Genomic DNA, 25242 nt, shown 5'->3' on the forward strand with positions numbered 1-25242 from the left:
CAGAGTTGCTTACCTGTAACAGGTGTTCTCACAGGCCAGCAGGATGTTAGTCCTCACATGTGGGTGACATCATCAGAATGGAACCCAATCACAGAACACTTTCATCAAAGTTTCTAGAACTTTGACTGACACACTGAGCATGCCCAGCATGCCACCAACCCTGCATCCAGCAGGGTTCCCCCTTCAGTCTCGTTTGTAGTAAAAATTACAAGCGAAAGAACTCAAAGTTACTCTAATTTGCCTCCAAAATGAAAGGGAAAGGTAAGGGTTTTTCCCCCAGCACCTCTCCCATCGACTATTCAGCAGGAGATTGTTCGGTATATGACCGCCATTGCTCTGAAAAGTCCAGCAACCAATGATACTGCAATTCCAGACCCTTTGGGAGGAGGATCAGGATTTTTAGAGGAGGCAACGCTGAGTCCAAATCAAGGATTACCACCTTTGCAGAGGGCAGGAGAGACCTCACCTGGGAACAACAAGGAGCAGATAAGTACGCCAGAACCCAAGTTTTCCTTGGTAAATTCTGATGATAACATCCCAGAAGCAGACAGAACTGGGGTGGATCCGGTAGGAGAGTTAGAGGAGCGGACACCTCAAGCTACTGCAACTGGAGGCATAGAGCAGACTGTTGGAAGTGAGGCCGTGGAAACCTTAACACGCTTTACAGTGGTAACACTGGAACTTTTGTGGGACTTGGTGGCTGTTACGGCTACAAATATGAAGGGGTTAGAAAAGAAGATGGACATTATTGCGGGGAAAAACCAACAAGAAATATCAGTAGTTCATAATGAAATTAATAAAGTGGAGGAAAGAGTAAAAAATCTAGAAGAAATGGGTAAAAAAAACTTAGAATTCCAAGCTGTTGTAGCAACAGATAGAGATACAATGTCTAGAAGATTAGAATCCATTGAAAACAATTCTAGGTGTCAAAATGTAAGGCTGCTCAACTTCCCTAGAGTAGTTGGACAGACCCCAATTGAGACGCTTAAAAAATTTCTAAAGGAAGTATTGATTTTCTCTGATGAAGAATTACCTGTGTTAAGTTTCTATTACTTTCTTCCTAAGAAAAACCCTAATCTGGAGACATTAGAAAATAGAAATGCCTTTTCAAGGGAACCTTACCAATTTTTTAGAAAACTCTAATCAAATTATAGATAGGGGAGTCCTATTAGTTTCCTTTGTAAATTTACTTGACCTGAATAAGGTTATGAAAAAATATTTCGCTAAATACCCTATCATGTTTTATGATAATATTGTAAAGATTTTTCCAGATCTATCTTACACTACACAACTTAGAAGAAAGGGGTTTTTGCTTTTTCGTCAGGAAGTGATAAATATGGGATACTCGTTCACTTTGAGATTTCCCTGCAAATGTTTGTTAAAAAAAGAGCAAGATGTATATGTATTTTTTCTACCCGATCATTTAAAACATTTTTATAGAGCAGAGAAGAATAGTCACCTCTTCCCCATTGTCCAGTGAGTAAAAGTAATAAATATCAGAGTGGAACTGTGAGTGATTAATGAGAATATGGTTGATTTCCTTAGAAACTCCCTTATATTACAATGCCCCTGGAGTATTCTATTGTTTAAATAAATGATTGCTAATTGATATTGTACAAGATAAATAAGTATGGTTGCTTAATGAATAGTTTTAGGTATTAAGTTTGAAGTATATCAAACTGTACCTATTTTTTGTTTTATTTAATTTCTGTATTCATGATGAAAAACTCAATCCTACCTAATAAACGAAGGATGACCGACGTGCCGCAAATGCGCAGTAGAGACCAGCTCTACCGCGCATGTGCGGGCGAGCACGTCGGTCTGAGCCAGAAAAAAAGAAAAAAAATGGCGGCGGCGAGTGGCAGCGGCGGCGTCGGGAGGCAGCGGCGGCGGCGTTGAGTGGCAGCAGCGGCGGTGGGTGGCAGCGGCGGTGTCGGATGGCAGCGGCAGTGGCAGCGGTGGCGGGTGGCAGCGGCGGCGGCGGCAGCGAGGGAGGAGAGAGAGAGGGAGGGACTGACAGAGAGAGGGAGGGACTGAGTGAGAGGGGAGGAGAGAGAGGGAGTGGGACTGATTGAGAGGGAGGGAGTGGGACTGAGTGAGAGGGAGGGAGGGAGTGGGACTGAGTGAGAGGGGGGACTGAGTGAGGGGGGGAGAGAGAGTGAGGGGGAGAGAGAGGGGGGGGGAGAGAGGGAGGGAGGGAGTGGGACTGAGAGAGGGAGGGAGTGGGACTGAGAGAGAGAGGGAGGGAGGGAGTGGGACTGAGAGAGAGGGAGTGGGACTGAGAGAGAGAGGGAGGGAGGGAGTGGGACTGAGGGGGAGGGGGAGGGAGTGGGACTGAGGGGGAGTGAGTGGGACTGAGTGTGAGTGAGAGGAGGGAGAGAGGGGGGAGGGAGTGAGTGAGACTGAGGGGGAGGGGGAGGGAGTGGGACTGAGGGAGAGTGAGTGGGACTGAGTGTGAGTGAGAGGGAGGGAGAGAGGGGGGAGGGTGTGAGTGAGACTGAGTGGGAGGGAGGGACTGAGTGAGAGGAGAGGGAGGAGTGGGTGAGAGGGAGGGAGGTAGGGGGTGGTGAAGAGTGAGGGGAGAGAGAATGAGGGGGAGGTGAGAGACAGAGGGATGTAGCCCGTTTTAACGGGCTTAACGGCTTGTAAAACTATAAATTAAAAAAAAAAAATTACAAGCGAAAAATAAAATAAGAAAGCGTAAGCGAACCCAACTCCGCGGGGTGTGGGGCGTGTTTTGTGAGGACTAACGTCCTGCTGTCCTGTGAGAACCCCTGTTACAGGTAAGCAACTCTGCTTTTTCACAGGACAAGCAGGATGGTAGTCCTCATATGTGGGTGATTAGCAAGCTACAGGATGTTATGACCCGCTGCCTGCATGCTCCCCGTGAGCAGAACTACTTACCCGGGCTGCTCTTCTTCACCCGACGCGGCATGGACGCCGACGTCGGGCCTGTCTGTGCAGCCGGAGCCGCGGTCTAGCCTTGCCCATGCGGCCCGGAGGCCGTCCTGGATCTCCTCCTTTGCTGCGGTTGGAACCGCGACCTTCCTGCTCCTCCCTGCGGGCCAAGCCCGCCCCTGACGTCATCGACATCTTCGCGGCGTTAAGGCCGCATCCCTGGGCTCAAGTGGCAGCTGGAGCCGCCCCCAGGGCCTCCTGCAGTGGCTAGAGCCGCTGCCGTCGTCGGAGCCTGTGCCCAGGCTCAGTCTTCCTGCTTCAGTGTCTGACATCAGTGCAGGCCGCTGTCCGCGGTCCTGCACTGTTCTCCTGCTGTACTTAGGTGCCGGCCCGCGCCTCTCTGCTAGACTTAAAGGGCCAGCCACAGGAAGTGTGGCTGACCCCACCTCTAAGTGGACTTTCTGCTTCTGCCCTATAAAGGGCTCCTTCGTCAGTCTGTTCGTGGCCTTGCATCGGAGCGTCACCCTTCTGGAGGCTCCATCAGGCCTTCCTGTCTTCTCCATGGAGTTCCTGTTCAGTTCCTGTTCTTTCGTCTTGTCTTCGTGCTTGAGGTCCTGTCCAGATGTCCTGTCCAGATGTCCCATTCAGATGTCCCGACCGGGGGTACTGATGTTCCTGTCTTGATCTTCGTGCTGATGTCATGTCTTGATCTTCTATGTCCCAATGTCTTATTTTCCCGGATGTTCTTCCCTGCATCTTCCTGGCCTTCTGACCTGTTGGGCCTAGGAGTGGCCAACAGGTGGGATCTCTCCCTGCGCCTTGGATCTTCCGTTCCCGCCAGCCGTCGGAGCTTCAGATGCCATTGGTCCCAACATTGGAGTTCCTCCTCGCCTGGATCTTCCCTGCACATGTCCCGCTCTCCTCATGGTCCGTGACCTGCCTTTGGGCTGTGTAGGGTGCACAGTGGGACAGGGTGGTCCGCAACTCAGTCCCGCGGGTGGGCTGAGTAGGGCGCCCTGAGAGACTGTGCAACTGTCCTTCTGCCCAAGTGTCTTCTGTGATGTCTTTGTATCCCGAGTCTTGTTACAGTTACAGTTCCTACCTGGTTCCAGTACTCGAGTTTTGCTACAGTTCCTGCCTGGTTCCAGAACTCGTACCCTGTTACAGCACTGATCTAACACTGTCCTGTCTTCGTGTCAAGGTCCTCAACTGCCCTCTACCTCAGGCCAGGCTAGCTGCTCCATGCTGTTCGCAGCAGGTCCGAAAGGGCTCGGAATGGTCTAAGGACCATTCAACTTCCAACATCCTCAGATGTTGGCCTTGGGAGCTTGCGGGCCTGGCAGAGGGTCAGCCGCCAGCCACGCTGGAATACGCCGTCAACCCTCGGGTTGGTCCTGGGTTTCCTAGGGTCGGGCTGAGGCCCAAGGGCACACTAAACAACACAAGGCCTTGAGGCCGCAACAGAGTGTAAGGCCTTCAAGGTTGCAAAGGTATGCAAGGCCTTTGAGGCCAACCGTGTCAACAGGATGCCCAAATGTCATATAGCCAAAACACCTAATGACGTGCAACAGGCACAACAACTGTGGTAGTTTTGGTTAACAGGGCAGCCTGGTAGTCTCCCTGGGTTGCAGGAAGGAAGTTGGGTTATTATATAGAAAACAAATTACACAGGATCGACTGGCCGAAAATGGAATCCTGTCTGCCAGTCATGTCGAGACAATAATGAGCTGCAAATGTATTGGGGGAGCTCATGTGGCAGTTCTGCAGATGTCAGCAAGAGGTACGGAACGGAGGTGTGCCACTGACGTTGCCATTACTCTTACTGAGTGCGCTTTAACACATTCCTGGAGAAGACGTCCTGCTTGATGATAGCAAAAGAAAATGCAATCCGCTAGCCAGGTGGATAGAGTCTGTTTGCGTACCTGAGTACCCAATTTGGTTTTATCAAAAGAGACAAATAACTGGGTGGACTTCCTATGAGTTGCTTACAGTCCAAGGAAAATAGAACTCGCTCACCTGGTTGTGAGTGAGGTCTTGGAAAAAAGGTAGCAAGAGTTATGGATTGATTTAAGTGGAAATCAGAGACTATTTTTGGATAAATTTAGGGTGAGTACAGAGTACCACACGGTCATGAAGAAACCTGGTATATGGTGGGTATGTTACCAGTGCATGTAGCTCACTGACTCTGCGAGCTAACGTTATGGCTACTAGAAAGATTACTTTCCAAGTGAGATGTCGAAGCTTGCAGTTGTTATAATTTGGCTGGAAACGTGGGCCCTGGGTCATGGCAAGAGATGACTCCACCCACAGGGAGGAGCCCTGTGGGGACTTGCCACGATAGGCTGACTCCCAGTAGAAAAATACACAGAGGAAAGGAAGATCTTTATTGACTGCAATGTAGAATACTGCCCAAGGAGCGGGCTGTGAACCTCCGTTCAGAGGAGGCAGGGCCGGTGGAAGCACTAGGCGAACTAAGCCTGGGCCTAGGGCACCAAACATTAGGGGGCGCCGAGCAGTGGTATACCGAGGGGAGGTCAGGGGGAGCCAATGCGGCCTCTGGTGGACCTCATCCCACTGGCGGCTGAGCAGTGAACTACCGCTGTGCTGTGCTGTGTGCCGGACACACACAGCAGGAAGATCGGCAGGGCCATGGTGGAGCTCATGTCACCACGGCTCGAAGAAAAAGGTTGCGTCCAAACCTGCAGGTGCTCCTCCTCTTTCCTGCCCGCATGGCCCCGAAGAAAATGTTGCCGGAGCCACGAGGGCAGGAAGGAGGAGGAGCATCAGCCGCGTGCAGAAGAGGAGCAGCATTTATAGTCATCCATGAATCTCAAGTCGCAGCGGGCTGAGAAGTGGAGGAGGCCCGGTAGCAGGGCCACCGCAGCGTATCCCACATTGCGAGCAGCCCGAGAAGATCAGGGCTGCTGCAGAGCCCATCCTGCGGTGACCCGTGATGAGGAGGCCCAGAGGAAAGAGAGAGGCTGAGGGCCTGTAGAGTGTGTGATGTGTGTATGAGATGATTTGAGAGATTGTGTGTGTGAGAGAGTGAGTTGAAAGACTGTGTGTGGGAGTGAGGACCTGAATATTTACAGAGACAGCATGTGAGAGCCTCTGTTTGTGAGATAGCTTGTGACAGTGAGAGCCTGTGCTTGAGCAAGACAGCATGTGGGAGTGAGAGAGAGCATGTGTGTGTGAGTCAGACAGCATGTGCCAGTGAGAGACTGTGTGTATGAATGATTGTATGAGAGAGAGTATGTGAGAGTGAGAGCCTGTGTGTGTGTGTGTGTGTGTGTGTGTGTGAGAGAGAGAGAGAAAGCATGTGAGAATGAGAACCTGACTGTGTGTTTGAGGGAAGAAGACAGATGGAGAGAAAAGAAATAGGAAAAAGACAATATAAAAGGAATTGGCAAAAAAATAAGAAAGGGAAGGTGGAACAAAAAAGTCTGTGACTAACCGATTAGAAAACTAAGATCAGACAGCAAAGGTAAAAAAAAATAAATTACTTTTTACTGTTTGGCACATATGTAATCTTTGGTAATGTGCAAGAGTAGCACTTTCTCTATGCGGATCTCACAATGTACGAGATCTGCATGGAGGAAGTGGAAACTCACGGGGCCTTAGCATCAAATACGAGGTCGTGAATTCTAAGAGCATAGAAATCTTTTTTTGTTCATAGAGTTGAGTTCCTGTAGGAGTGGAGGGCAGATTTGTAGACCGCAAGTGTACTGGGGCAAGGGGTCTTACCCATTTGCTTTCTTTTTGTCTAAGGTCTTGTTTCATTTTCTGGAGTTCTTTTGAGAACCAGGGTAGTTTGTTTTTTAATGCCGGGTTGATTGTTTTGGTTGATAGAGGGCATAGTTTGTTTGCTACCAGTTCAGTAATGCTATGCCATGAGAGTAAGGCTGAATTCGGGTTTGAGACATCTAGTTTTGTGAGTTCTTTGGCCAGTTTCTCACTTAATTCCTCTGAAGAGCATGATCTTCTGTATTGAAAAGTGGATTGAGGTTGGTGCGGTGAAGGGTTTTCTTTCATCTTGAGGGTGGTAGAGATCAGGGAATGGTCAGACCAGGGGACGGGAACACATTTGGGAGTAATGGTGTGAGTGAATCCGGAGTTGATGAAGATAAGATCCAGAGTATGCCCAGCTTTATGAGTGGGTTTATTGACAATTTGCCTGAAGCCCATTGCCGTGAGAGAGGTGAGAAATGCATCGCAGTTGGATGAGCGAGGAGTTGTGTCGATGTGTAGGTTGAAGTCCCCTAAGATCATAGCTGGGGAATCCAAGTTTAAGTATTTAGCTATAGTTTCTATCACTGGAGAGGCATCTGAATCTAGGACTCCAGATGGAGCATATATGAGTAGGATTTGAAGAGAGTTCGATTTAAAATAGCCCATTTCTAGCTTAGAGGTGGCCTTGATTGTTGTAGGGATATTCTCAGCTCTTTCTTAGCTGCTAAAAGAAGGCCTCCTCCTCTCTTTTTTTGTCTTGTAAGTGAGAAGAAATCGTAAAGATGTGTTGGTAATTGATTAATCAATGCTATATCCGTCGGTTTAAGCCATGTCTCAGTAATCGCACAGATGTCTGGCTTAGAGTCGAGGAGAGTGCAATTGAGAATATGGGATTTCTTTGTGAGCGATTGTGCATTAAAGAGAGTTACAGAGAAAAGCGCAAGACCCAGGAGTTGTATAAGAGGGGATATCGTGATAGGGATGAGAGATTTTATGGAGCGTGTCCGGAGCGGCGTGAGCGTGCTACCCATGGTGAAAAGTTTGTATTGGATGATTGGGATAGGGAGGCCGTGTGTCATGCTTCTGCTCCTGTTGTTGGTGGAGTCCAAGTGCTGGTATTAGGGATAGAAGTTTACAGTAAGGTCGCACAGCGTGAGCGTGCTACCCATGGTGAAAAGTTTGTGTTAGATGATTGGGATAGGGAGGCCGTGTGTCATGTTTCTGCTCCTGTTGTTGGTGGAGTCCGAGTGCTGGTATTAGGGATAGAAGTTTACAGTAAGGGCGCACAAAGGGGCCTGCCCCTTTGTTCACCCCTTTGTGCGCCGCGCACTAAGGGGCGCACAAAGGGGCAGGCCCCTTTGTCGCGCACCTTCGGCGCGCGGCGCTGGAAGGACAGCAGGGAATTAAATCTCTGGAGGTCGCCAGCTAGTGACGTCACCGGAGCACCCCCGCTCCAGAATGGCCGCTTAGAGGAAGAAGGAAGGGCGAGTAGCCCGAAGACTCGGCGGGCTGAAAGGCTCGGCGGGTTGTGAGGAAGAGAGAATCCGCCTTGTGGTTGGCAGGGGAGCCCGTTGAAGGTAAGTGCGGATTAGGAGGCCTTACCCCGACGGGCTTTAGTGCCGACCGCGCAGGCCCAAACTCCCCCAAAACCTTTTAAAATTACCTGGTGGTCCAGGGGTGCCTCGGGGAGCGATTTCCCGTTCCCAGGCATCAGCTGCGCTAAAAAAAAAAGGCGCCGATGCCCCTTTGCCCTTACCATGTGACAGGGTATCCGTGCCATTGGCTGGCCCCTGTCACATAGTATTATATTATATCATATTATATTATAGAGTATAGTATAATAGGGGCTGATGAGTATATTATATTATATTATATTATAGAGTATAGTATAATAGGGGCTGATGAGTAAAGATGGTTAAAGATGGCACCGGCCATCCAGTGCTCCTAACTATTATAGAGTATAGTATAATAGGGGCTGATGAGTAAAGATGGCCGGCGCCATCTTTAAAGATGGCGCCGGCCATCCAGTGCTCCTACCATGTGACAGGGGCCGACCAATGGCACGGATACCCTGTCACATGGTAAGGGCAAAGGGGCATCGGCGCCATTTTTTTTTAGCGCAGCTGATGCCTGTGAACGGGAAATCGCTCCCCGAGGCACCCCTGGACCACCAGGTAATTTCAAAAGGTTTTGGGGGGGTTGGGAAGGTGGGGGGTCGATTTAAAGGGTCGGGTGGGTTTTTATTTTTTAGCGGCGCGGGCCTCCCTAAAAAAGAAATTAGCGATGTGAATTGGAATCGGAAATGATTCCAATTCACATATCTTATTGATCAGATTCCCCCCCCCCCAGCTGAACCTGATCGTTAAGACGATCTGGCACATGATTCACATCTCTACCATATGCCTTATCCAGCTCCTCTAAGCACTGTTCTGCTATGGCACTTTTACCCATATAAGAGGCAACATTTAAAGCTGGAGGGAGGAGACTTTCAAATAATTTTCTTTTTTTAGCACCTGCAGTGAGGTCTGGGTCCTGCAATAATTGCTTAATCTGAATATGCCAGGTTTCATAATCTCCTTCATTAATAGGTTTAGGAACATTCCCAGAGAAAACTTTAATTTTGTGGTAAGTATGATTCAACTGTGCCCCTTCCTTGGGAGTTTTGATCATGTGCTCCACTATAATCTTTGAAACATTTTCAGGAATAGAGAGATTGATGGAGTAGAATATTGAGGAGAACTGGTTGTCGCAGAAAGTTGAGTTAGTGTAGTATCCTGCCATCTGGGAACTTCCTGCTGGCCTTTAGCTGAAGTCCGCAGCATACCATGAGGTGACTGCCTCACATCAATTGCTCTTTCCACAAGTGACCCCAAATCCCCAGTTATACGAGCAGATGTTCTCTTTCTCAGATCTTTAATATCAATTTTATGGTTGTCAGCTATATGAGCTAACTCTTCTTGAAATCGATCTGTTATGTCTAGGAGTACGTCACTCACTAGTGAGTGTTAGGATTTGTAAGTGAGTGTGTGTGTGTAGACCTTTTGGCCGAGGTGAGAGATCGTATCGCCCAAGGGAGAGATCCCACTGAGCCTCACCGTCGGGGAGGCAAGGTCTCGGTAGCGGGATGTGATACAGCAGAGATAGTCCAGGAGAGAGAGAGAGTGACCCTAGAGGTGGGCCACGAAATGGCAGCAATAGACTGACATCAGACTCAGTCAGGAATGTCCTCAAGTCCTAGGCAGAAGTGGGCTACCCGAGGAGTGGGAAGCCAAGGAACAGTCACTGTGGTTACACTGGGACCGTAGAGATGGTATACAAGAGGGTTCCTCGGTGAAGGTCACGGCAGTGGTCCGTGGAGCGGGATACACCATCAAGGGTTCCTCTAGGTCTCACAGCACTGGTCCGCAGAGCGGGGTACACCGGTGAGGTTCTTGTAGTGGTAGTACGGTAATGGCCCGCAGCACAGGGTACATCGGAGAGAAGATCACAGCAGTGGTCTGCGGAGCGGGCTACACCGTCGAGGACTCCTCTAGGTCTTGCAGCACTGGTCCGCAGAGCGGGGTACACCGGCAAGGTTCTTGAATGATAGCACGGTAATGGTCCGCAGCATGGGGTACACCAGAGAGGAGGTCACAGTGGAAATCACCGCAGTAGTTCCCAGCGTGGTACTCACAGTGGCTGAAGGCAAGGAAATAGTTCCATAGAAGACCTCTGGAAAAGAGGCAGGCAGAAGTCCGGGTGAAGGCCCTTCGAGGAGCGGATAGCCGAGAGACGAGGAGGGCCGGTAGTCTCACGCCACGGAGCAGGAACCGGAACAAACGCTGAAGTGGAAGTAGCAGGAATCAGCAAAGTGAACTCGTTGCCAAGTCGCCGGCTGTCTGGGCCAATGGGGTTAAGTATTCAGGGTGAATGACGTCATTTGAGGGGGACGCCCCCAAGGTTCCCGCCAAGACGTTGTTAAAGCTGGCTCGGGAGCGCACGCACGTGCCTAGGAAATCCCCAAGGTCAGGATGGCGGTTGGCAGCATCCATGCTGCTCAGGAGAGCTCGAGGACAGAGGCCAGAAGGCCGGCAGGAGCTGCCAGAGACTGCGAGTTCGCCCAATGGGGCCAAAGCAGAAAAGGAGGTGAGCAGCAGTGGTCGCAGTCATCTGCGACCGCGGAGCATAACATTACCCCCCTTCTTAGGGCCCCCCCCCCCGGGGGTTTGAGTTTTCTTGGGTGAGAAGTGTGAAACTGCTTGATCAATTCTTTATTGAGAATATTGGCTGCAGGCTCCCAGCTATTTCTTCGAGTCCAAAGCCTTCCCACGAAATTAGATATTCCCACCGTCTTCCTCGTTTCCGAACATCTACGGTAGGACATCTTGTACCTGATAAATGATGTTTTCTTCCGACACCAGAGGTTGTGGATCAGGTGGCTTCTTGGAAAATTAGGATAGAGAGGCTTGAGTAATGAGACGTGCAAGGCGTTATGAATCTTGAGTGATGCAGGCAGCCAGAGGCTCTTTGTGACTGGACCCAGATGCCGAAGCACAGGAAAAGGCCAATGTATCTGGGAGCGAAGCGGGCGGAAAGCAGTTTCAGGCAAATGAAGCGAGTACTAAGCCATACTTTATCACCCGGATTGAATTGAGGGGCTGCCTGGTGATGGATATCATAGCATTTCTTTGACCTCTGGGCAGCTTGTTGTAGAAGTTGTTTAGTATCTTCCCAAAGTTGATGCAACTCTTGAGCAGTAGCCTGCGCTGCAGGTGATGATACCGACAGAGGTAGAGGAAGTGGAGGCAAGGGTTGACGTCTGTATACCACCTGGAAGGGTGAAGATCTGGTGGATGCGAACAGATGAGAATTAAGGGCAAATTCAGCCCAAGGTAATAACTCGGACCTGTCATTTTGTCGCAAATTTACATATGCCCGGAGAAACTGCTTCAAGGTCCGATTTGTTCTTTCCATCTGGCCATTGGCCTGCAGGTGATAGGCAGATGTAAGATCCAGGGCAATGTCAAATTTTTTACATAAGGCTTTCCAAAACCTGGCTGTAAATTGCACTCCCCAATCTGAGAATATATGCCTTGGGAGTCCATGACGGTGGAATAAGTGACGGATGAATAGTCTCGCTAACTCCGGGGCTGAAGGGAGGCCAGGTAGAGCCACAAAGTGAGCCATTTTTGAAAACCGGTCCACCGTAACCCAAATGGTGTTATTGCCACTGGAGAGAGGAAGATCCACTATGAAATTGGTGGCAATGTGTGTCCACGGTTCACTGGGCACGGGAAGTGGTTGCAAAAGGCCCCAAGGCCGACCCGTCGTGGATTCTGTCGGGCACAGGCAGGGCATGACTCCACGTATGCCTGAGCATCCTTCTTCATGGTCAGCAACCAGTAGAACCTCTGGAGTGAAGAAAGGGTTCTAGCTTGACCTGGATGGCCTGCCAGCAGGGAATCGTGTGCCCATTGGAGAATTCTTTTACGAAGTGGACGGGAACCACCGCCTACCCAGGAGGTACAGGGAACGTTGTGGAGAGTAGGACATTGGCTAGATCAATGATGTGACGTGGCACGTCCGAAACATCCTCTGTAGTGAAGGACTGAGAGAGAGCATTGGCTCGAGTGTTCTTGTCAGCAGTGTGGTATCGTAACAGGAAATTGAACCGAGTAAAGAAGAGAGACCAGCGGGCTTGCCGGTGATTAAGGCGTTGCGCCTGATGCAAGTATTCAAGGTTCTTGTGGTCTTTATATACCGTGATCTGGTGTTGAGCCCCCTTGAGCCAGGGACACCACTCTTCAAAGGTGAGCTCAATTGCCATTAGCTCTTTGTCCCTGATTCCATAATTGCGCTCCGCAGGAGAGAAGTGGTGGGAGAAGAATGAGCAGGGGTGCAAGGTTTGATTGGCAGAATGCTGACTAAGGATTGCACCAACTCTGACATCGGACGTGTCTACTTCGATGATGAAGGGTCATCGAGGATCTGGGTGGCGTAAGCAGGGTTCTCTAAGGAAAGCATCTTTAAGTTTTTCAGAGGCCGACATGGCCTCGAATGACCACTGCAAGGGATTGGCTCCCTTGCGGGTCATGGCTGTGAGAGGGGTGGTCAGTGTAGAATAGTGCAGAATGAATGATCGGTAGTAGTTGGTAAATCCCAGGAATCTACGGAGTGCCTTGAGGCCCGTTGGCTGGGGCCAATCCTGGATGCTCTCGGTCTTTTGAGGGTCCATCTGGAAGCCCTGACTCGAGACCACATAACCGAGGAAAGGGACAGACTCCTGTTCGAAAGAACATTTCTCCAGCTTGGCATACAAGCAGTTCTCTCTTAGGCGCTGAAGAACATTGCAGATGTCTCGGCGATGGTTCTGGAGGTCACGTGAGAATACCAGGATGTCATCCAGATAGACTACGATGCACTGGTAGAGCATGTCTATGAATACCTCATTCATCATATTCTGGAACACCGCTGGAGCGTTACAAAGGCCAAAGGGCATGATCAAGTATTCGAAATGGCCATCATGGGTGTTAGAAACGGTTTTCCATTCCACGCCATGGCATATCCGGACCAAATTGTAAGCCCTTCTCAGGTCCAATTTGGAGAATATTTGGCCCCCTGGTGCCTGTTAAACAGTTCAGAGATTAATGGCAAGGGGTATCGGTCCTTCTGAGTAATTTCATTTAGGCTGCGGTAATCTATACACGGCCGGAGGGAACCATTCTTTTTCCATACGAAAAAGAACCCCGCTCCAGCAGGGGATTTAGAAGGCTGGATGAAGCCTTTTGCCAAATTCTCTTGTATGTAGGCAAACATCGCCTTAGTCTCTGTTAGCAAAAGTAAGTACACCCTTCCGTGAGGAGGCTTCAAATTCGGAAGCAAGTTTATCGCACAGTCAAATGAGCAATGAGGTGGTAAAGTGTCCTCAGCTTTCTTTGAAAACACATTAGCGTAAGTGGAGTACTGCATCGGGAGACCTGGAAGGGACGTCGTGTTGGTAAGGCAAGGCATGGGGGACACGACCTCCCAGCAATCTTTATGACAGGAGTTGCTGCACTGGGAAAGTTGCAAGGTGCTCCAGTCAAATTGCGGAGTGTGAAGCTTCAACCACGGTAGTCCCAAAACCACCGGATGAATGGCCTTGTCCAGTATCAGGAAAGAGATGATCTCCGTGTGCATAGATGTGGTGCGAAGTCGGATGGGAACTGTGGTGCAGGTAACTTCTCCAGGAAGTGGCTCACCGTGAATGGAGGAGAGCAGTAAAGCATAGGTGTGCGGACGGTGGGAATCCGCAGATGCTCCACTAGTTGTCGGAGAATAAAGTTCCCACCAGCCCCGGAATCCACCAAAGCTAAGGTGTGAAACTCCAGGGTACCAGAGTTGACGGAAACAGGTAATGTTAATGGAGGAGAGGGTGATCGGTATCTGGTAAAGCCGCGGTCTTCATAGATGGAGTTGGATGGGTGCGTGGAGTACCAGTAGCCACCCTTTTGGGTCCTCTGGTCCATGAGAGAGTCCAAGGAATCAGGGAGTTCTCGAGCTACTAGGTCATCCTTGATGCACGAACTCAGTCCCTCAAGGAAGATCTCATGCAGGCAGCCCAGGTCCCAGTGTAGTTCAAACGCAAGTATCCTAAACTCGATGACGTAATCGGTCAGGGATCTGGAACCTTGATTCAGGTGCAGTAATGTAGAACCAGCGATAGCCTTGCGAGTGGGGTCATTGAAAACTGAGCGGAAGAGGGTGAGAAAGCCCGCCAGGTCTTGGAGGATCGGGTCCGCTAGCTCCCACAGGGGTGACACCCAGGCCAATGCTCGTCCATCTAAGAGAGATAATATATATGTCGTCTTGGACACTATGTCAGGGAAGTATGCAGGCTGTAAGGAAAAGTGCATGCTGCACTGGTTCAAGAAGCCCCTACAGGACAAGGGGTCACCTGAAAAACGAGGAGGTGCCAGCAAAGGCACTGGTGGCCAGAATGGAGGCATCTGTAGTGCTGAGCTTGGTTTAGCAGAGACTGCGGCAGTGTCCAGCCGGTTATTTAAAAGGTTTATGGTGTTAGCCAAACTCTCCAGAGCTTTCTGCTGATCTGAAATATGCTGGGCTGAGCCAGGGATAGCCTGGAGGGCCGAGATCTGTACCAAGTCCATGGACTTGGTAATCTGTTAGGATTTGTAGGTGAGTGTGTGTCTATGGACCCTTTGGCTGAGGTGAGAGATGGTACCGCCCAGGGGAGAGGTCCCACCGAGCCTCACCATCGGGGAGGCAAGGTCTCAGCAGCAGGATGTGATATAGCAGAGATAGTCCAGGAAAGAGAGAGAATGACCCCTGGAGGCGGGTCACGGAACGGCAGCACTAGGCTGACGTCAGACTCAGTCAGGAATGTCCTTGAGTCCTAGGCAGAAGAAGCGGGCTACCCGAGGAGCGGGAAGCCAAGGAACAGTCACTGTGGTTACACTGGGTCCGTAGAGATGGTACACAAGAGGGTTCCTCGGTGAAAGTCACGGCAATGGTCCGTGGAGCGGGGTACACTGTCGAGGGTTCCTCTAGGTCTCACAGCACTGGTCCATACAGCGGGGTACACCAGCGAGGTTCTTGTAGTGGTAGTACGGTAAGGGCCTGCAGCGCAGGGTACATCGGAGAGAAGATCACAGCAGTGGTCCGTGGAGCAGGGTACACCGTCGAGGACTCCTCTAAGTCTTGGAGCACTGGTCCACAGAGCGGGGTACACCGGCGAGGTTCTTGAATGATAGGATGGTAATGGCCCGCAGTGCAGGGTTCACCAGAGAGGAGGTCACAGTGGAAATCACCGCAGTAGTTCCCAGCGTGGTACTCATTGTTGCGCCCGTTGGTCACAGAAGGCTGCGCCTTCTATTGCTCACCTTTTTTCTGCCTGACTCGGTTCCTTTTGGGAAGATGGCTACCTCCGCTTCTCCACGCCGACCCCTTCAGCGTCCCCAGTCCGGCATGGGCGATTGCGTTTGCCATCTTTCTCCCGGAGTCACCTAGGGCACGCGTGCAGCCCCGTCCTTTACGTGCATCATGGTGGGAAACTCGGGGGCATCCCCACCGCATGACGTCATGAGCTCTGGTATTTAAACTCCGTTCACGATTCCTAATACGAGTTAGCAAGGAATCCTCCATGCTGATCTCTTTACGTTACCAGAAGCTGCCGCTCTATGTACTTCCGCTCCAGATAACTTAGGTACCTGCTCCTTGGAGCCTTGCCTCGCTCCTCTACACCCTCAGGGGTTACCTGCTACCAACAAGGACGCCTAAGGTACCCGCTCCTCGGGGGCCTTGCCTTGCTCCTGTCTACCCTCTGGGGTTGCCTATCACCGTCAAGGATGCCTAAAGTACCCACTCCTCGGGGGCCTTATTTTGTCCTGCACCTCCGCTCCTTGGGGTTCTCTCCTACTACAACTGCCAGCATCAGAGTACTACCGCTCCAGTTCTGTCTCTGCATTGTCTCATCTCTCTCTACTTAGATCCTCGGCCTACCCTGCACCGCGGACCACTACCGGATCTACTCTCATTGGCCTTCCATCTAGGCCTGGGTTCTCAGTGTACCCTGCTTCGCAGACCACTGCCAGACCCATCTCCATCTCGGGACCTGGTGAGACTGTGTGATTGCCTTGCCACTCTGCAGCTTTCAGATGGAAAATTGCCACCAAAGATCTCCTCTTCTGGCTGGGATCATTGCCCGTTCCTCGGGTTACCTTTCTCTCTGTCCATCTCTGCTTGGAGCTAGCCTATCATTGCAAGTCCCCGCAGGGTTACGCCCTGTGGGAGGTGCCATCTCTTGCAGCGACCAAGCACCCACACCTCAAAACATAACACTCACAGTGGTTAAAGGCAAGGAAGTAGTTCCATAGAAGACCTCTGGAAAAGAGGCAGGCAGAAGTCCGGGTGAAGGCCCTCTGAGGAGCAGATAGCCAAGAGACGAGGAGGGGCCCCCGTGGAGCGGGTGCTCGGTAGTCTCATGCCACGGAGCAGGAACCGGAACAAACGCTGAAGCGGAAGTAGCAGGAATCAATGAAGTGAACTCATTGCCAAGTTGACGGCTGTCTGTGCCAGCGGGGTTAAGTATTCAGGGTGAATGACGCCATCTGAGGGGGACGCCCCCGAGGTTCTCACCATGACATGGTTAAAGCTGGCCTGGGAGCGCGCACACACACCTAGGGAATCCCCAAGGTCAAAATGGCAGTCGGCAGCATCCATGCTGCTCAGGAGGGCCTGAGGATGGAGGCCAGAAGACTGGCAGGAGCTGGCAGAGACCGCGAGTTCGGCCAACGGGGCCAAAGCAGAAAAGAAGGAGGTGAGCAGCAGTGGTCTCAGCCGTCTGCGACCGCAGAGCATAACAGTGAGTCAGTGCATGCCTTAGGATCCTTAGGCTCAGTATTCTGTTCTGATAGTGTCTCATTCAGAACTAGTTTAACTGTCCACTGACTATCCAATTCTCCACCAATACACAACCCTTCTAAAACGAGTACAAAAAGGGGGTCTTCAAATTCACACTGAACCTGATCAGATAACTCAGTCCTTAAACGTAGTAGTTTTGTAATTGTACCTGCTGAGCTTAAAACAGTTTGAACACTTGCCATAGACATTGCAGTTCTTACAGAAGGAGGGAGGAGGAATAGCCTAGTGGCTAGAGCAGTGGACTACAACCCAGGAGACTAGGGTTCAAGTCTTTACCCTCTGTTATTTCAGGTACAAAAACATAGATATTAGGCCCTCTGGGGATAGGGAAATACCTACAGTACCTGAATGTAAACCAATGTGACATCTTGATTGAATGTCAGTATATAAAAATAAATAAGAATGCATTCATAATATGTACAATACTCCATTTTCACTATTGCATAAAAAAATTCTGTATTTGCTTCACTAGTGATGTTCAGTTACTCAGTCACTGGTCAAAAAGAAAAAGCTACAGCCCCAATTTATTTTATAACCTTGTAATATATGTGTGACACTGGTTTCTTGTAGTTCATTTCTTCAGGGTTAACCAGACTATACAAGGTTAAGGCTGTACAGACCTGCAGTTCAACTGATAGCCCAGCACCAATAATGAAGTTACACAAAAGCTCCTTTGCAATTAGTGTGTTCAAAGCCAGTTGTTGTTGCTGAGGGAGATCATTGGCAATACCTTGAACTTGCTTCCACAAGTTTCTTTGGTACTGTGTCATATAAAGCTGATACGCCACAATACGAGATACCAGCATGGATCCCTGAAAAACCTTTCTTCCTAAGGTATCTAAGAACTTCTGTTCTTTTCCTGGTGGGACAGAAGAGTGTGGCTTCTGTTTCCTGGCTTTTTTCTGAGCCGATTCAACGACTACAGAGTGATGAGGCAGTTGGGGCTTTTGGAAACCTGGAGCATGTTGCACCAGGTATGTGGCATCTGTTCTTCTATTTACAGCTTGTACTGAACATGGATGTTCCCACATCCTTTGCTGGAGTTCTAACAGGACTTCATGGATTGGTATTGCCATTACCTCCTTTGGTGCATCACCGAATTGAAGGACTTCTAGGGCCTTGTGTCTTGTGTCCTCCTCCGTCAGTAATTCGAAAGGAATTGTGTCCGCCATTTCTTTAATGAAGATTGTAAAGGACAAGTCTTCAGGAGGAGACTTTCTTCTCTCTTCTGGTGGAGAAGGCTCAGACTGTAATTCTTCTGACTCAGTATCAGTATCCACATCCTTCCAGGGAGTATACTGAGGATGAAAAGGTGATTCAGGATCATCTGGTTGTAGATGATGCTTTGTCTTAAAAGCAGATTTTGAGGAGTCACGTGACGCTGTGCAGGGGAACGGATGTAGCCTTCCTCTGCTGGCTCCTAGCTGCACCGGCTAACCCCATCCTTGTCCATCACAGCGTGTTGACCACACTGGACCCGAGTTAATTATCGTTGATATTCTCCAAGGTACCGTTTTGGGTTTCTAGGATGTCCACGCGCACTGCCAAAAAAGAGAAAGAAAAAGATTGGGACCGAGAGAAACTGAGGCCTATGGAAGTGCTCTCAGAAGATGAGACCTGCCTTCCCGACTCTCCTGTGCCAGCGAACTGGGCTGACATCAGGGCATCGGTAGTAGCGGCCCTAGAACCCAAATTTAAAAAACTTTCAAACCAAATCGCAGACCTGAACTCTTCCCTCGCTGGCTATGATAACAGATTTCAAGAAGTGGAGCACAGAGTCTCGGAGACGGAAGATGGCCTCCAAACCATGCGCTCTGACGTCACCAAGATTCAAGCTCTGATCGCTCAGCATACTAACCAGCTTGAAGACCTGGAAAATAGGTCTCGCCGGTCAAATCTCCGGTTCGTAGGATTACCGGAGGAGCTTGGGGAGCGCAATCTGTCCATAACCCTGGAGGCCTGGCTGAATCGAGAGCTTCAACTCCCTGCGTCACGTGGTCCCCTACGAGTGGAACGAGTGCATCATCTAGGCCAGCGGCGAGCTCAGCAGGACAAGCCAAGGGTTATTATTGCAAAGATCCTGAATTTTACCCATAAAGAGGCAGTCCTGCAAGCGGTCCGAGGAGAGAGGGCTCTTTCTTACGAAGGAAAGAAGATCCTAATTTTTCAAGATTTTTCTGCGGCACTTTCAGCACAGCGCAGAGCCCTCTCTCCCTTTTGCGCCCAACTCCACAACCTAGGCTAGTGTGTGGTCCTCATATATCCGGTCAAGGTGAGGGTATCAACTCCCGGCGGTCCCTGATGGTTCACAGAGGCAGCAGAAGTTCGGGACTACATCGCTTCTCTTGCCTGGTCAACAACGGATGCAGGAGAGCAACCCTGATGCTTTTTGTTAACCGGGCAGAGCTCACTTGCTTTTGGCAGCGGTGATTTTTTTTTCTTTTGTGGATGTCTTGGTGGCCTGTTGGATGTTTTGTCTGGAGCACTTTCGCACTCTTTGGATCTAGTTTGGGTCTCCCAGTGTTTTCTCAGACACAGTGCCTAGGCAATGCTGGCTCCCTTTGTTCCGGGGGAAAAAAAGGGGGAAAAAAAGGGGGGAAAAAAAACCCAACCTAATAACAACGAAGCAGACAAGTTTTGTTTCTCTTTCTTTCTTACTTCTTTTCTACAAGTCTGCCAGCTATATGTTTGGTCTGGTCCTGTTTTTGGGCTGTAATTGAATGCTTATAATGTGCGCTTGTAATGTAGTGTCACCCCCAGTTTTCTGTATGCATTTTGTTTGATATGTGACTGTCATTCTGGTTTTGCACCTATTATCAATCCCTGTTTGGGGTTCTTATTTTGGGATTCCATGCCCCTTTTGAAAAAAAAAAAAGGGAGGGGAAGAAAAAAAAAATCTTACATATATAGGGGTGGGGTGGGGCGGGGTGGTGGAGGTGGGAGTCTTAGCGTCTTAAGTGATCTTCATTAGGGGGGTTAATTGTATTCCTAGGAGTAGGATGGGGATTTTGGGAAAGGGAAAGGGGAAGGGGAAGGGGAGGGTGGTGGGCGGGGATTGGCATTCGGGGGAGGGGGTGGGTGGGTGGAAATTTAGGATCTTTAAAGATTCGCCTCTTGTGTTTTGAGGTTTTTGGAATGAGCTCTATACTATTCAATGTCCATGAGTAAATGAGGGTCGATTGCTGAGGGGATGGTCTTTGCTGGGATGGCCATCTCCTCCTCCAAACTTGGAATACCATGTTCTACTAATCTTTCTTGTTTATGATAATGGTTAATCATGGCCCTATGTTAGTATCTTGGAATGTATGTGGTATCCACTCTCCCATTAAAAGGTCTAAAATTTTACAAGCCTTAAAGAGGAAGTCCACGGATATTGCTTTTCTTCAAGAAACCCATCTAACCGATGGGGAACATACTAAATTACGCCACGGGTGGGTGGGAGCAGTTCATTTTGCATCTGCTAGTTCCAAATCGGCGGGGGTGGCCATTTTAATTCAGAAGAATCTCTTGTTTCAAGTTTCCAACGAAATTAAAGATCCCAATGGCAGGTATTTGATCCTAGAAGCAGAGTTAAATCAGGTCCCTATGGTATTATGTTGTGTTTATGCACCTAATAAACACCAAGCTTCCTTTTATCAAGAATTACATAAATTGCTTCTCCCATATATAGACAGGGTACTGGTGGTTGGTGGGGATTTTAATGCTTTACGAGACCCTGAGTGGGATAGAATTTCTATGGTGGTCCAGGCTGGACAACCCAGTAAAGAACTTCACTCTTTGGTGCACACTTTACATTTAGTGGATTCGTGGAGGACACTTCATCCATTTGAAAAAGACTTATCCCATATTTCCAGAGCGCATGCGACACAGTCCTGTCTGGATTATTTCTTTGTTAGTGTACATTATTTTTCCAAGATTTCTACTGCTGGAATCGGAGATATTATAATCTCTGACCATGCACCCATCTGGTTGGAACTGACGGCCAACCCTGTAGATCACACGACGCGCCATTGGCGATATCCTTATTTTTTAGCGGAAGACAACTCCTTTCAGGCCTTTATACGGGAGAGGTGGGAAGATTTTGCAGTACTCAATGCACAGCACAGTGATGACCCTGTTCTATTTTGGCAGACCGCTAAGACGGTATTACGGGGAGACATCATATCCTATGTTGCCCATTGGAGAAAGTCCTTACATAAAAGGCTTCTACTTCTAAGTGCACAATTACAAAAGGCTAAACAGGCTCTTGTGGCTTTGCCATCCCCTCAACATCGAGCAGCCTATGTCTCCTTGCAAACGGCGATGAATTCTCTCCTCCATCAGAGAGGGAAAAAGAGTGCCCTATATTACCAGTTCAAGTTATATCAGTTTGGGAATAAGACAGGGAAAATGCTAGCCAATTTGGTCTATTCACGTTCTATTCCAGCAATCCGGACCTCTAGAGGCCAAATAGTTAATAGCATGCCTGACATTCTAACTACTTTTCAGGAATACTATACTTCTCTCTATCAGTCTGAGGGTGGAATCAGGACAATTGGAGCGAATTTTGTGCCAAGTTTCATCTTCCCTCAATTACGGTAGCACAACAGCATTGATTAATTGAACCTATCAAGGTGGAGGAGGTTCGGATAGCCATTCACCAAGCCAAAAAGCTAAAAACGCCTGGGCCTGATGGCTTTAGCTCTGAATTCTATAAATGCTTGGTGGACCCTCTCAGTAATCTTCTCCCTCTGGTGTTTCATAACCTGATAGAGCAAGGATCATTTCCCCCTCACTGTAATATAGCCCATGTAACGTTAATCCCAAAGCCGGGTAAGGACCCATTGATGCCATCCGCCTATCGCCCTATCTCACTGTTGAATGTTGACCATAAACTCTTGGCCAAAATCATGGCGGATCGCTTGGGGAATATTCTGCTGACTTTAATTCAGGTGAGTCAGGTGGGTTTTGTCAAAAAGCGTTACGCCTTGACCAATCTCCAGCGGGTGGCCGCGGCGATGGCATTATGTCGGCGTTCGGATATCCCATTCTTGGTGGTGAGTCTAGACGCCGAAAAGGCATTTGATCGGGTCGAATGGAGTTTTATGTTTCAGCTGCTCACCTCCATGGGATTTCAGGGGTTTTTTTTTCAAGTCATCCAGTTACTTTATCATGCCCCCATGGCCTCCATTTCAGCAAATGGGATGTTATCTTCCCCTTTTTCAGTGATGCGGGGCACTCGTCAAGGTTGCCCACTTTCTCCTCTATTATTTTTGCTTACTATGGAACCCTTGCTCTTGGCGCTGCAGGCTTCCCCGAACATTCTGGGGGTGCAGTTTTACTCCCAGAAGAAGAAAGATGCACCTTGTTTTCCAATAACCACTCTAAGCATGCCCCTGGAATACCTCCACTTAAGCCAGCTAATAATACATGTAACAGGGGCTATGCCTGTCACTATTTCAGTCCCACCAGTTTTTCTAGCTATGGGCAGTGGGAGTGTTGTTTGCATTTTTGGACCCTCCCCTTGCTTTGATCCCATCTTTTTGTGGGAGACTTGTGTGGGATACAAATATCACCAAGAGCATGCTCAGAGTGAGAGGTGTGGAATAGGTGGAGATCCCTGTGTAGGCTCCTCAGGTCTAAAGAAGAGAGGGAGAAAAGTGAGAATGTAATTTCATGGTCATAGCCACACCCCTTGGGGGTTTTGATCAGAACAGAAGGAGTCTGTGTTAGATTTGAAGAAGATTTTGGACTTTCAATTGACAAGTCTGGAATGTAGGGCTCCCTCCTGTATCTGGAAAGGCTGAGTCACTGTAATGCAAAAACAAGGGCAAGGAAATTTATAGAGGTTGTGATAATCATGATTTCTATTTTTGGATTTTGGTACTTCCTATTTTCCTAATTAATGCTGGAGTTGCCCAGTACTCTACTCTCCATTGAGAAGGGATCATTAAGCCTGAATGGAGGTGCAACAGAGACACAGAAACCACAGTTTTGATTATTATGATATTTTGTGCAGTTTGATGTTTCCATGCTGTTTGGCACTTTATTTTTCTGCAAGTACAATTTACTTTGAACACCAAAGTGGACTCTTATCTTTCAATTTTGCTTCTGGCACCTGTATCTAAGTGGCACCCCAGAGTACAGAGGCTTGGAATAGTGGAGTTTTCCTTAGATATGACTAGGGCCCTGGAAGTTTATCTCCCCCCGGATGAACCCTGGAAATGTAGCTCCCTGGATGCGGCTAACACCCCAAATGAGGACCCTGCTACACACACATACCTCCAAAGCCAGCATACATTGTTAACCAGATTGAATGAAAACAGTTTTCATATAACCCATTTACCCAGGAAAATGGTATGAACATTGGTCCTCTAAAAGTTCAGGTCTTTCATTCTCTTCTAATCTGCACCACTGAACCCAGAAGCTTTGGCTATGGTTTGCCTATGCAGCAATGTATATGACATTGATTACATGAATATTAAAGACATTTTGTATTTTGATTGGGCTTTGTACAGTTTATCCAGAACCAACCTGTCCAGTACAGTCACACTCCGCATCAAAAGGAACATACTCATCCTCCTTACTGTACATTCCCAATCCAGTTTTTAAAGGCTGGTTGTTTTCATCCATTTTGAATTCCAGTTTACACAAGCTGTCAAATAGTTTAGATAAGTGATTGCTAACCTAAAAGAAAAAAAACCTAGAATAAATTAGTGATTCTATCAAGTAAATATTTTAAAATCAATGAGGCTAATATTCAAAAGATATAGGCACCAAACTTAAGGAGTTAGGAATCTTTCTACCTGGAAATTTCCCCTGATGAGCACCTAAATGCATGCACTTATTTTGCACTAGGCACATACATTTAGGTATCTTAAAAGTGGATGTGGCCAGGGATGGAGTGAGGTCAGGGAGGAGGAAGTTAGATTTGGTTCACCAACATTCAACAACCCTCTCCCTCCCACCTACTCACCACAAAAAGAAGTGGTGTGGCTAACAGCTCCTCCCTCCAGCCTGATAAAAATTGTATGCAAGGTTGATGGCTCTATGGAGCACCCCTTCCATCTGCCCAATGGAAGAAGTGGCTCAACGAGGACAGCCATTTCCCCCCCCATCTTTCCTAAATCAAATAATTGTTTGTAAATCTAGGCCCTAGATACATTCTCTTACCTCCACGGGATCATTTCCATTTGATAAAATATGCAGTAGATCTGCAGAGGACACAAAGTAAAATCGAGGAAAAGCCAGCCTCTTTGTTTCCAGGTATTCTGACAAAGCCTTTTCACAAAGAGCCAAACTAATAGGGAAAAACAAATAGATGCAGTACAGAAAAAGTATTTCATATTTTATCTTTACTTTCAAATTATAATCAGTTCATTAAAGAGAAATCAATGACCCAACCTTGTTTGTAGCATTTCTAGCTTTTCATAGAGACCAGCTTTATTTGTTACTTCAACTACATTAGGTGTGTTTACTGCATCTGCCATCAGCTCCTGCAAGGTGAAGATGAGATATTTATAAGATGAAAATGTGATGTTTATAACTCAATACTTCTACCAAAATCCTTCACAAAGATTGCTCACTTTAAAATCATGATCAATTTGGTCAAAACGTTTGGAATCTTCAGGCAACTGAGCTCGAATATCTTCAGAGCCAATGAAGATACTCTCTAGATGACTCCATGTTCTCTGAACATCAAACCAGATGGAAATGACTGCATCAGCAGTGGAGAGTTTCTGCTGCCAGCCTGACACCTCCTGAAGAAAGTGGGCTATGTATTTAGAAGTCATCAGGTTCTGAAGTTGTACTTGGTTGTCCTCCAAAATCTCTACCAGCTCTTCATTGGCTTTCAGCAGCATAGTTCCAGTTCTAGGGTGAGCTTCATGTTCAAATACCATAGTAGTCCAAGTATTGTCAAGAGCCTTTAACACCTTAAAAAAAAGAGGCACCAAAAGTGACAATAAGTATTTCATAACATTTTAAAAAATCAATTATTGTGTACCAAAGTTTTGGAAATGCTCTAGAACATTCACAAACCACAGAAAGAATGAAATCTATGATCAGACTTGCACTTTATGTGATCTTCTGAACCCCCTTTCCACCCCTTTGATTTGGCTCAGACTGAGATTAGTGATGTGATGGAGAGAGAATTCATTAGGCATTATCTACTACACAAGATAGTTCTATCAGTGCCTACAGGACACTTTATTTTATTTATTTATTTATTTATAA

General features: G+C 48.3%; 1 protein-coding gene across 1 annotated transcript in view; it reads right to left on the bottom strand.

Annotated features, from left to right (window-relative positions):
• The window catches only part of DNAH17 (dynein axonemal heavy chain 17), a 1486981-nt gene that overhangs the window by 734140 nt on the left and 727599 nt on the right, over positions 1-25242 (bottom strand). The window contains exons 27-30 of the mRNA XM_029599137.1: positions 24594-24941; positions 24412-24503; positions 24181-24307; positions 23542-23694 (exon numbers count right to left, since the gene is read on the bottom strand). Coding sequence (XP_029454997.1) covers positions 23542-23694; positions 24181-24307; positions 24412-24503; positions 24594-24941 — 720 coding nt within the window. The remainder of the gene's footprint in view (positions 1-23541; positions 23695-24180; positions 24308-24411; positions 24504-24593; positions 24942-25242) is intronic.

The sequence above is a fragment of the Rhinatrema bivittatum genome, chromosome 4 (genome assembly GCF_901001135.1).
Source record: "Rhinatrema bivittatum chromosome 4, aRhiBiv1.1, whole genome shotgun sequence".
Classification (NCBI taxonomy): Eukaryota; Metazoa; Chordata; class Amphibia; order Gymnophiona; family Rhinatrematidae; genus Rhinatrema; species Rhinatrema bivittatum.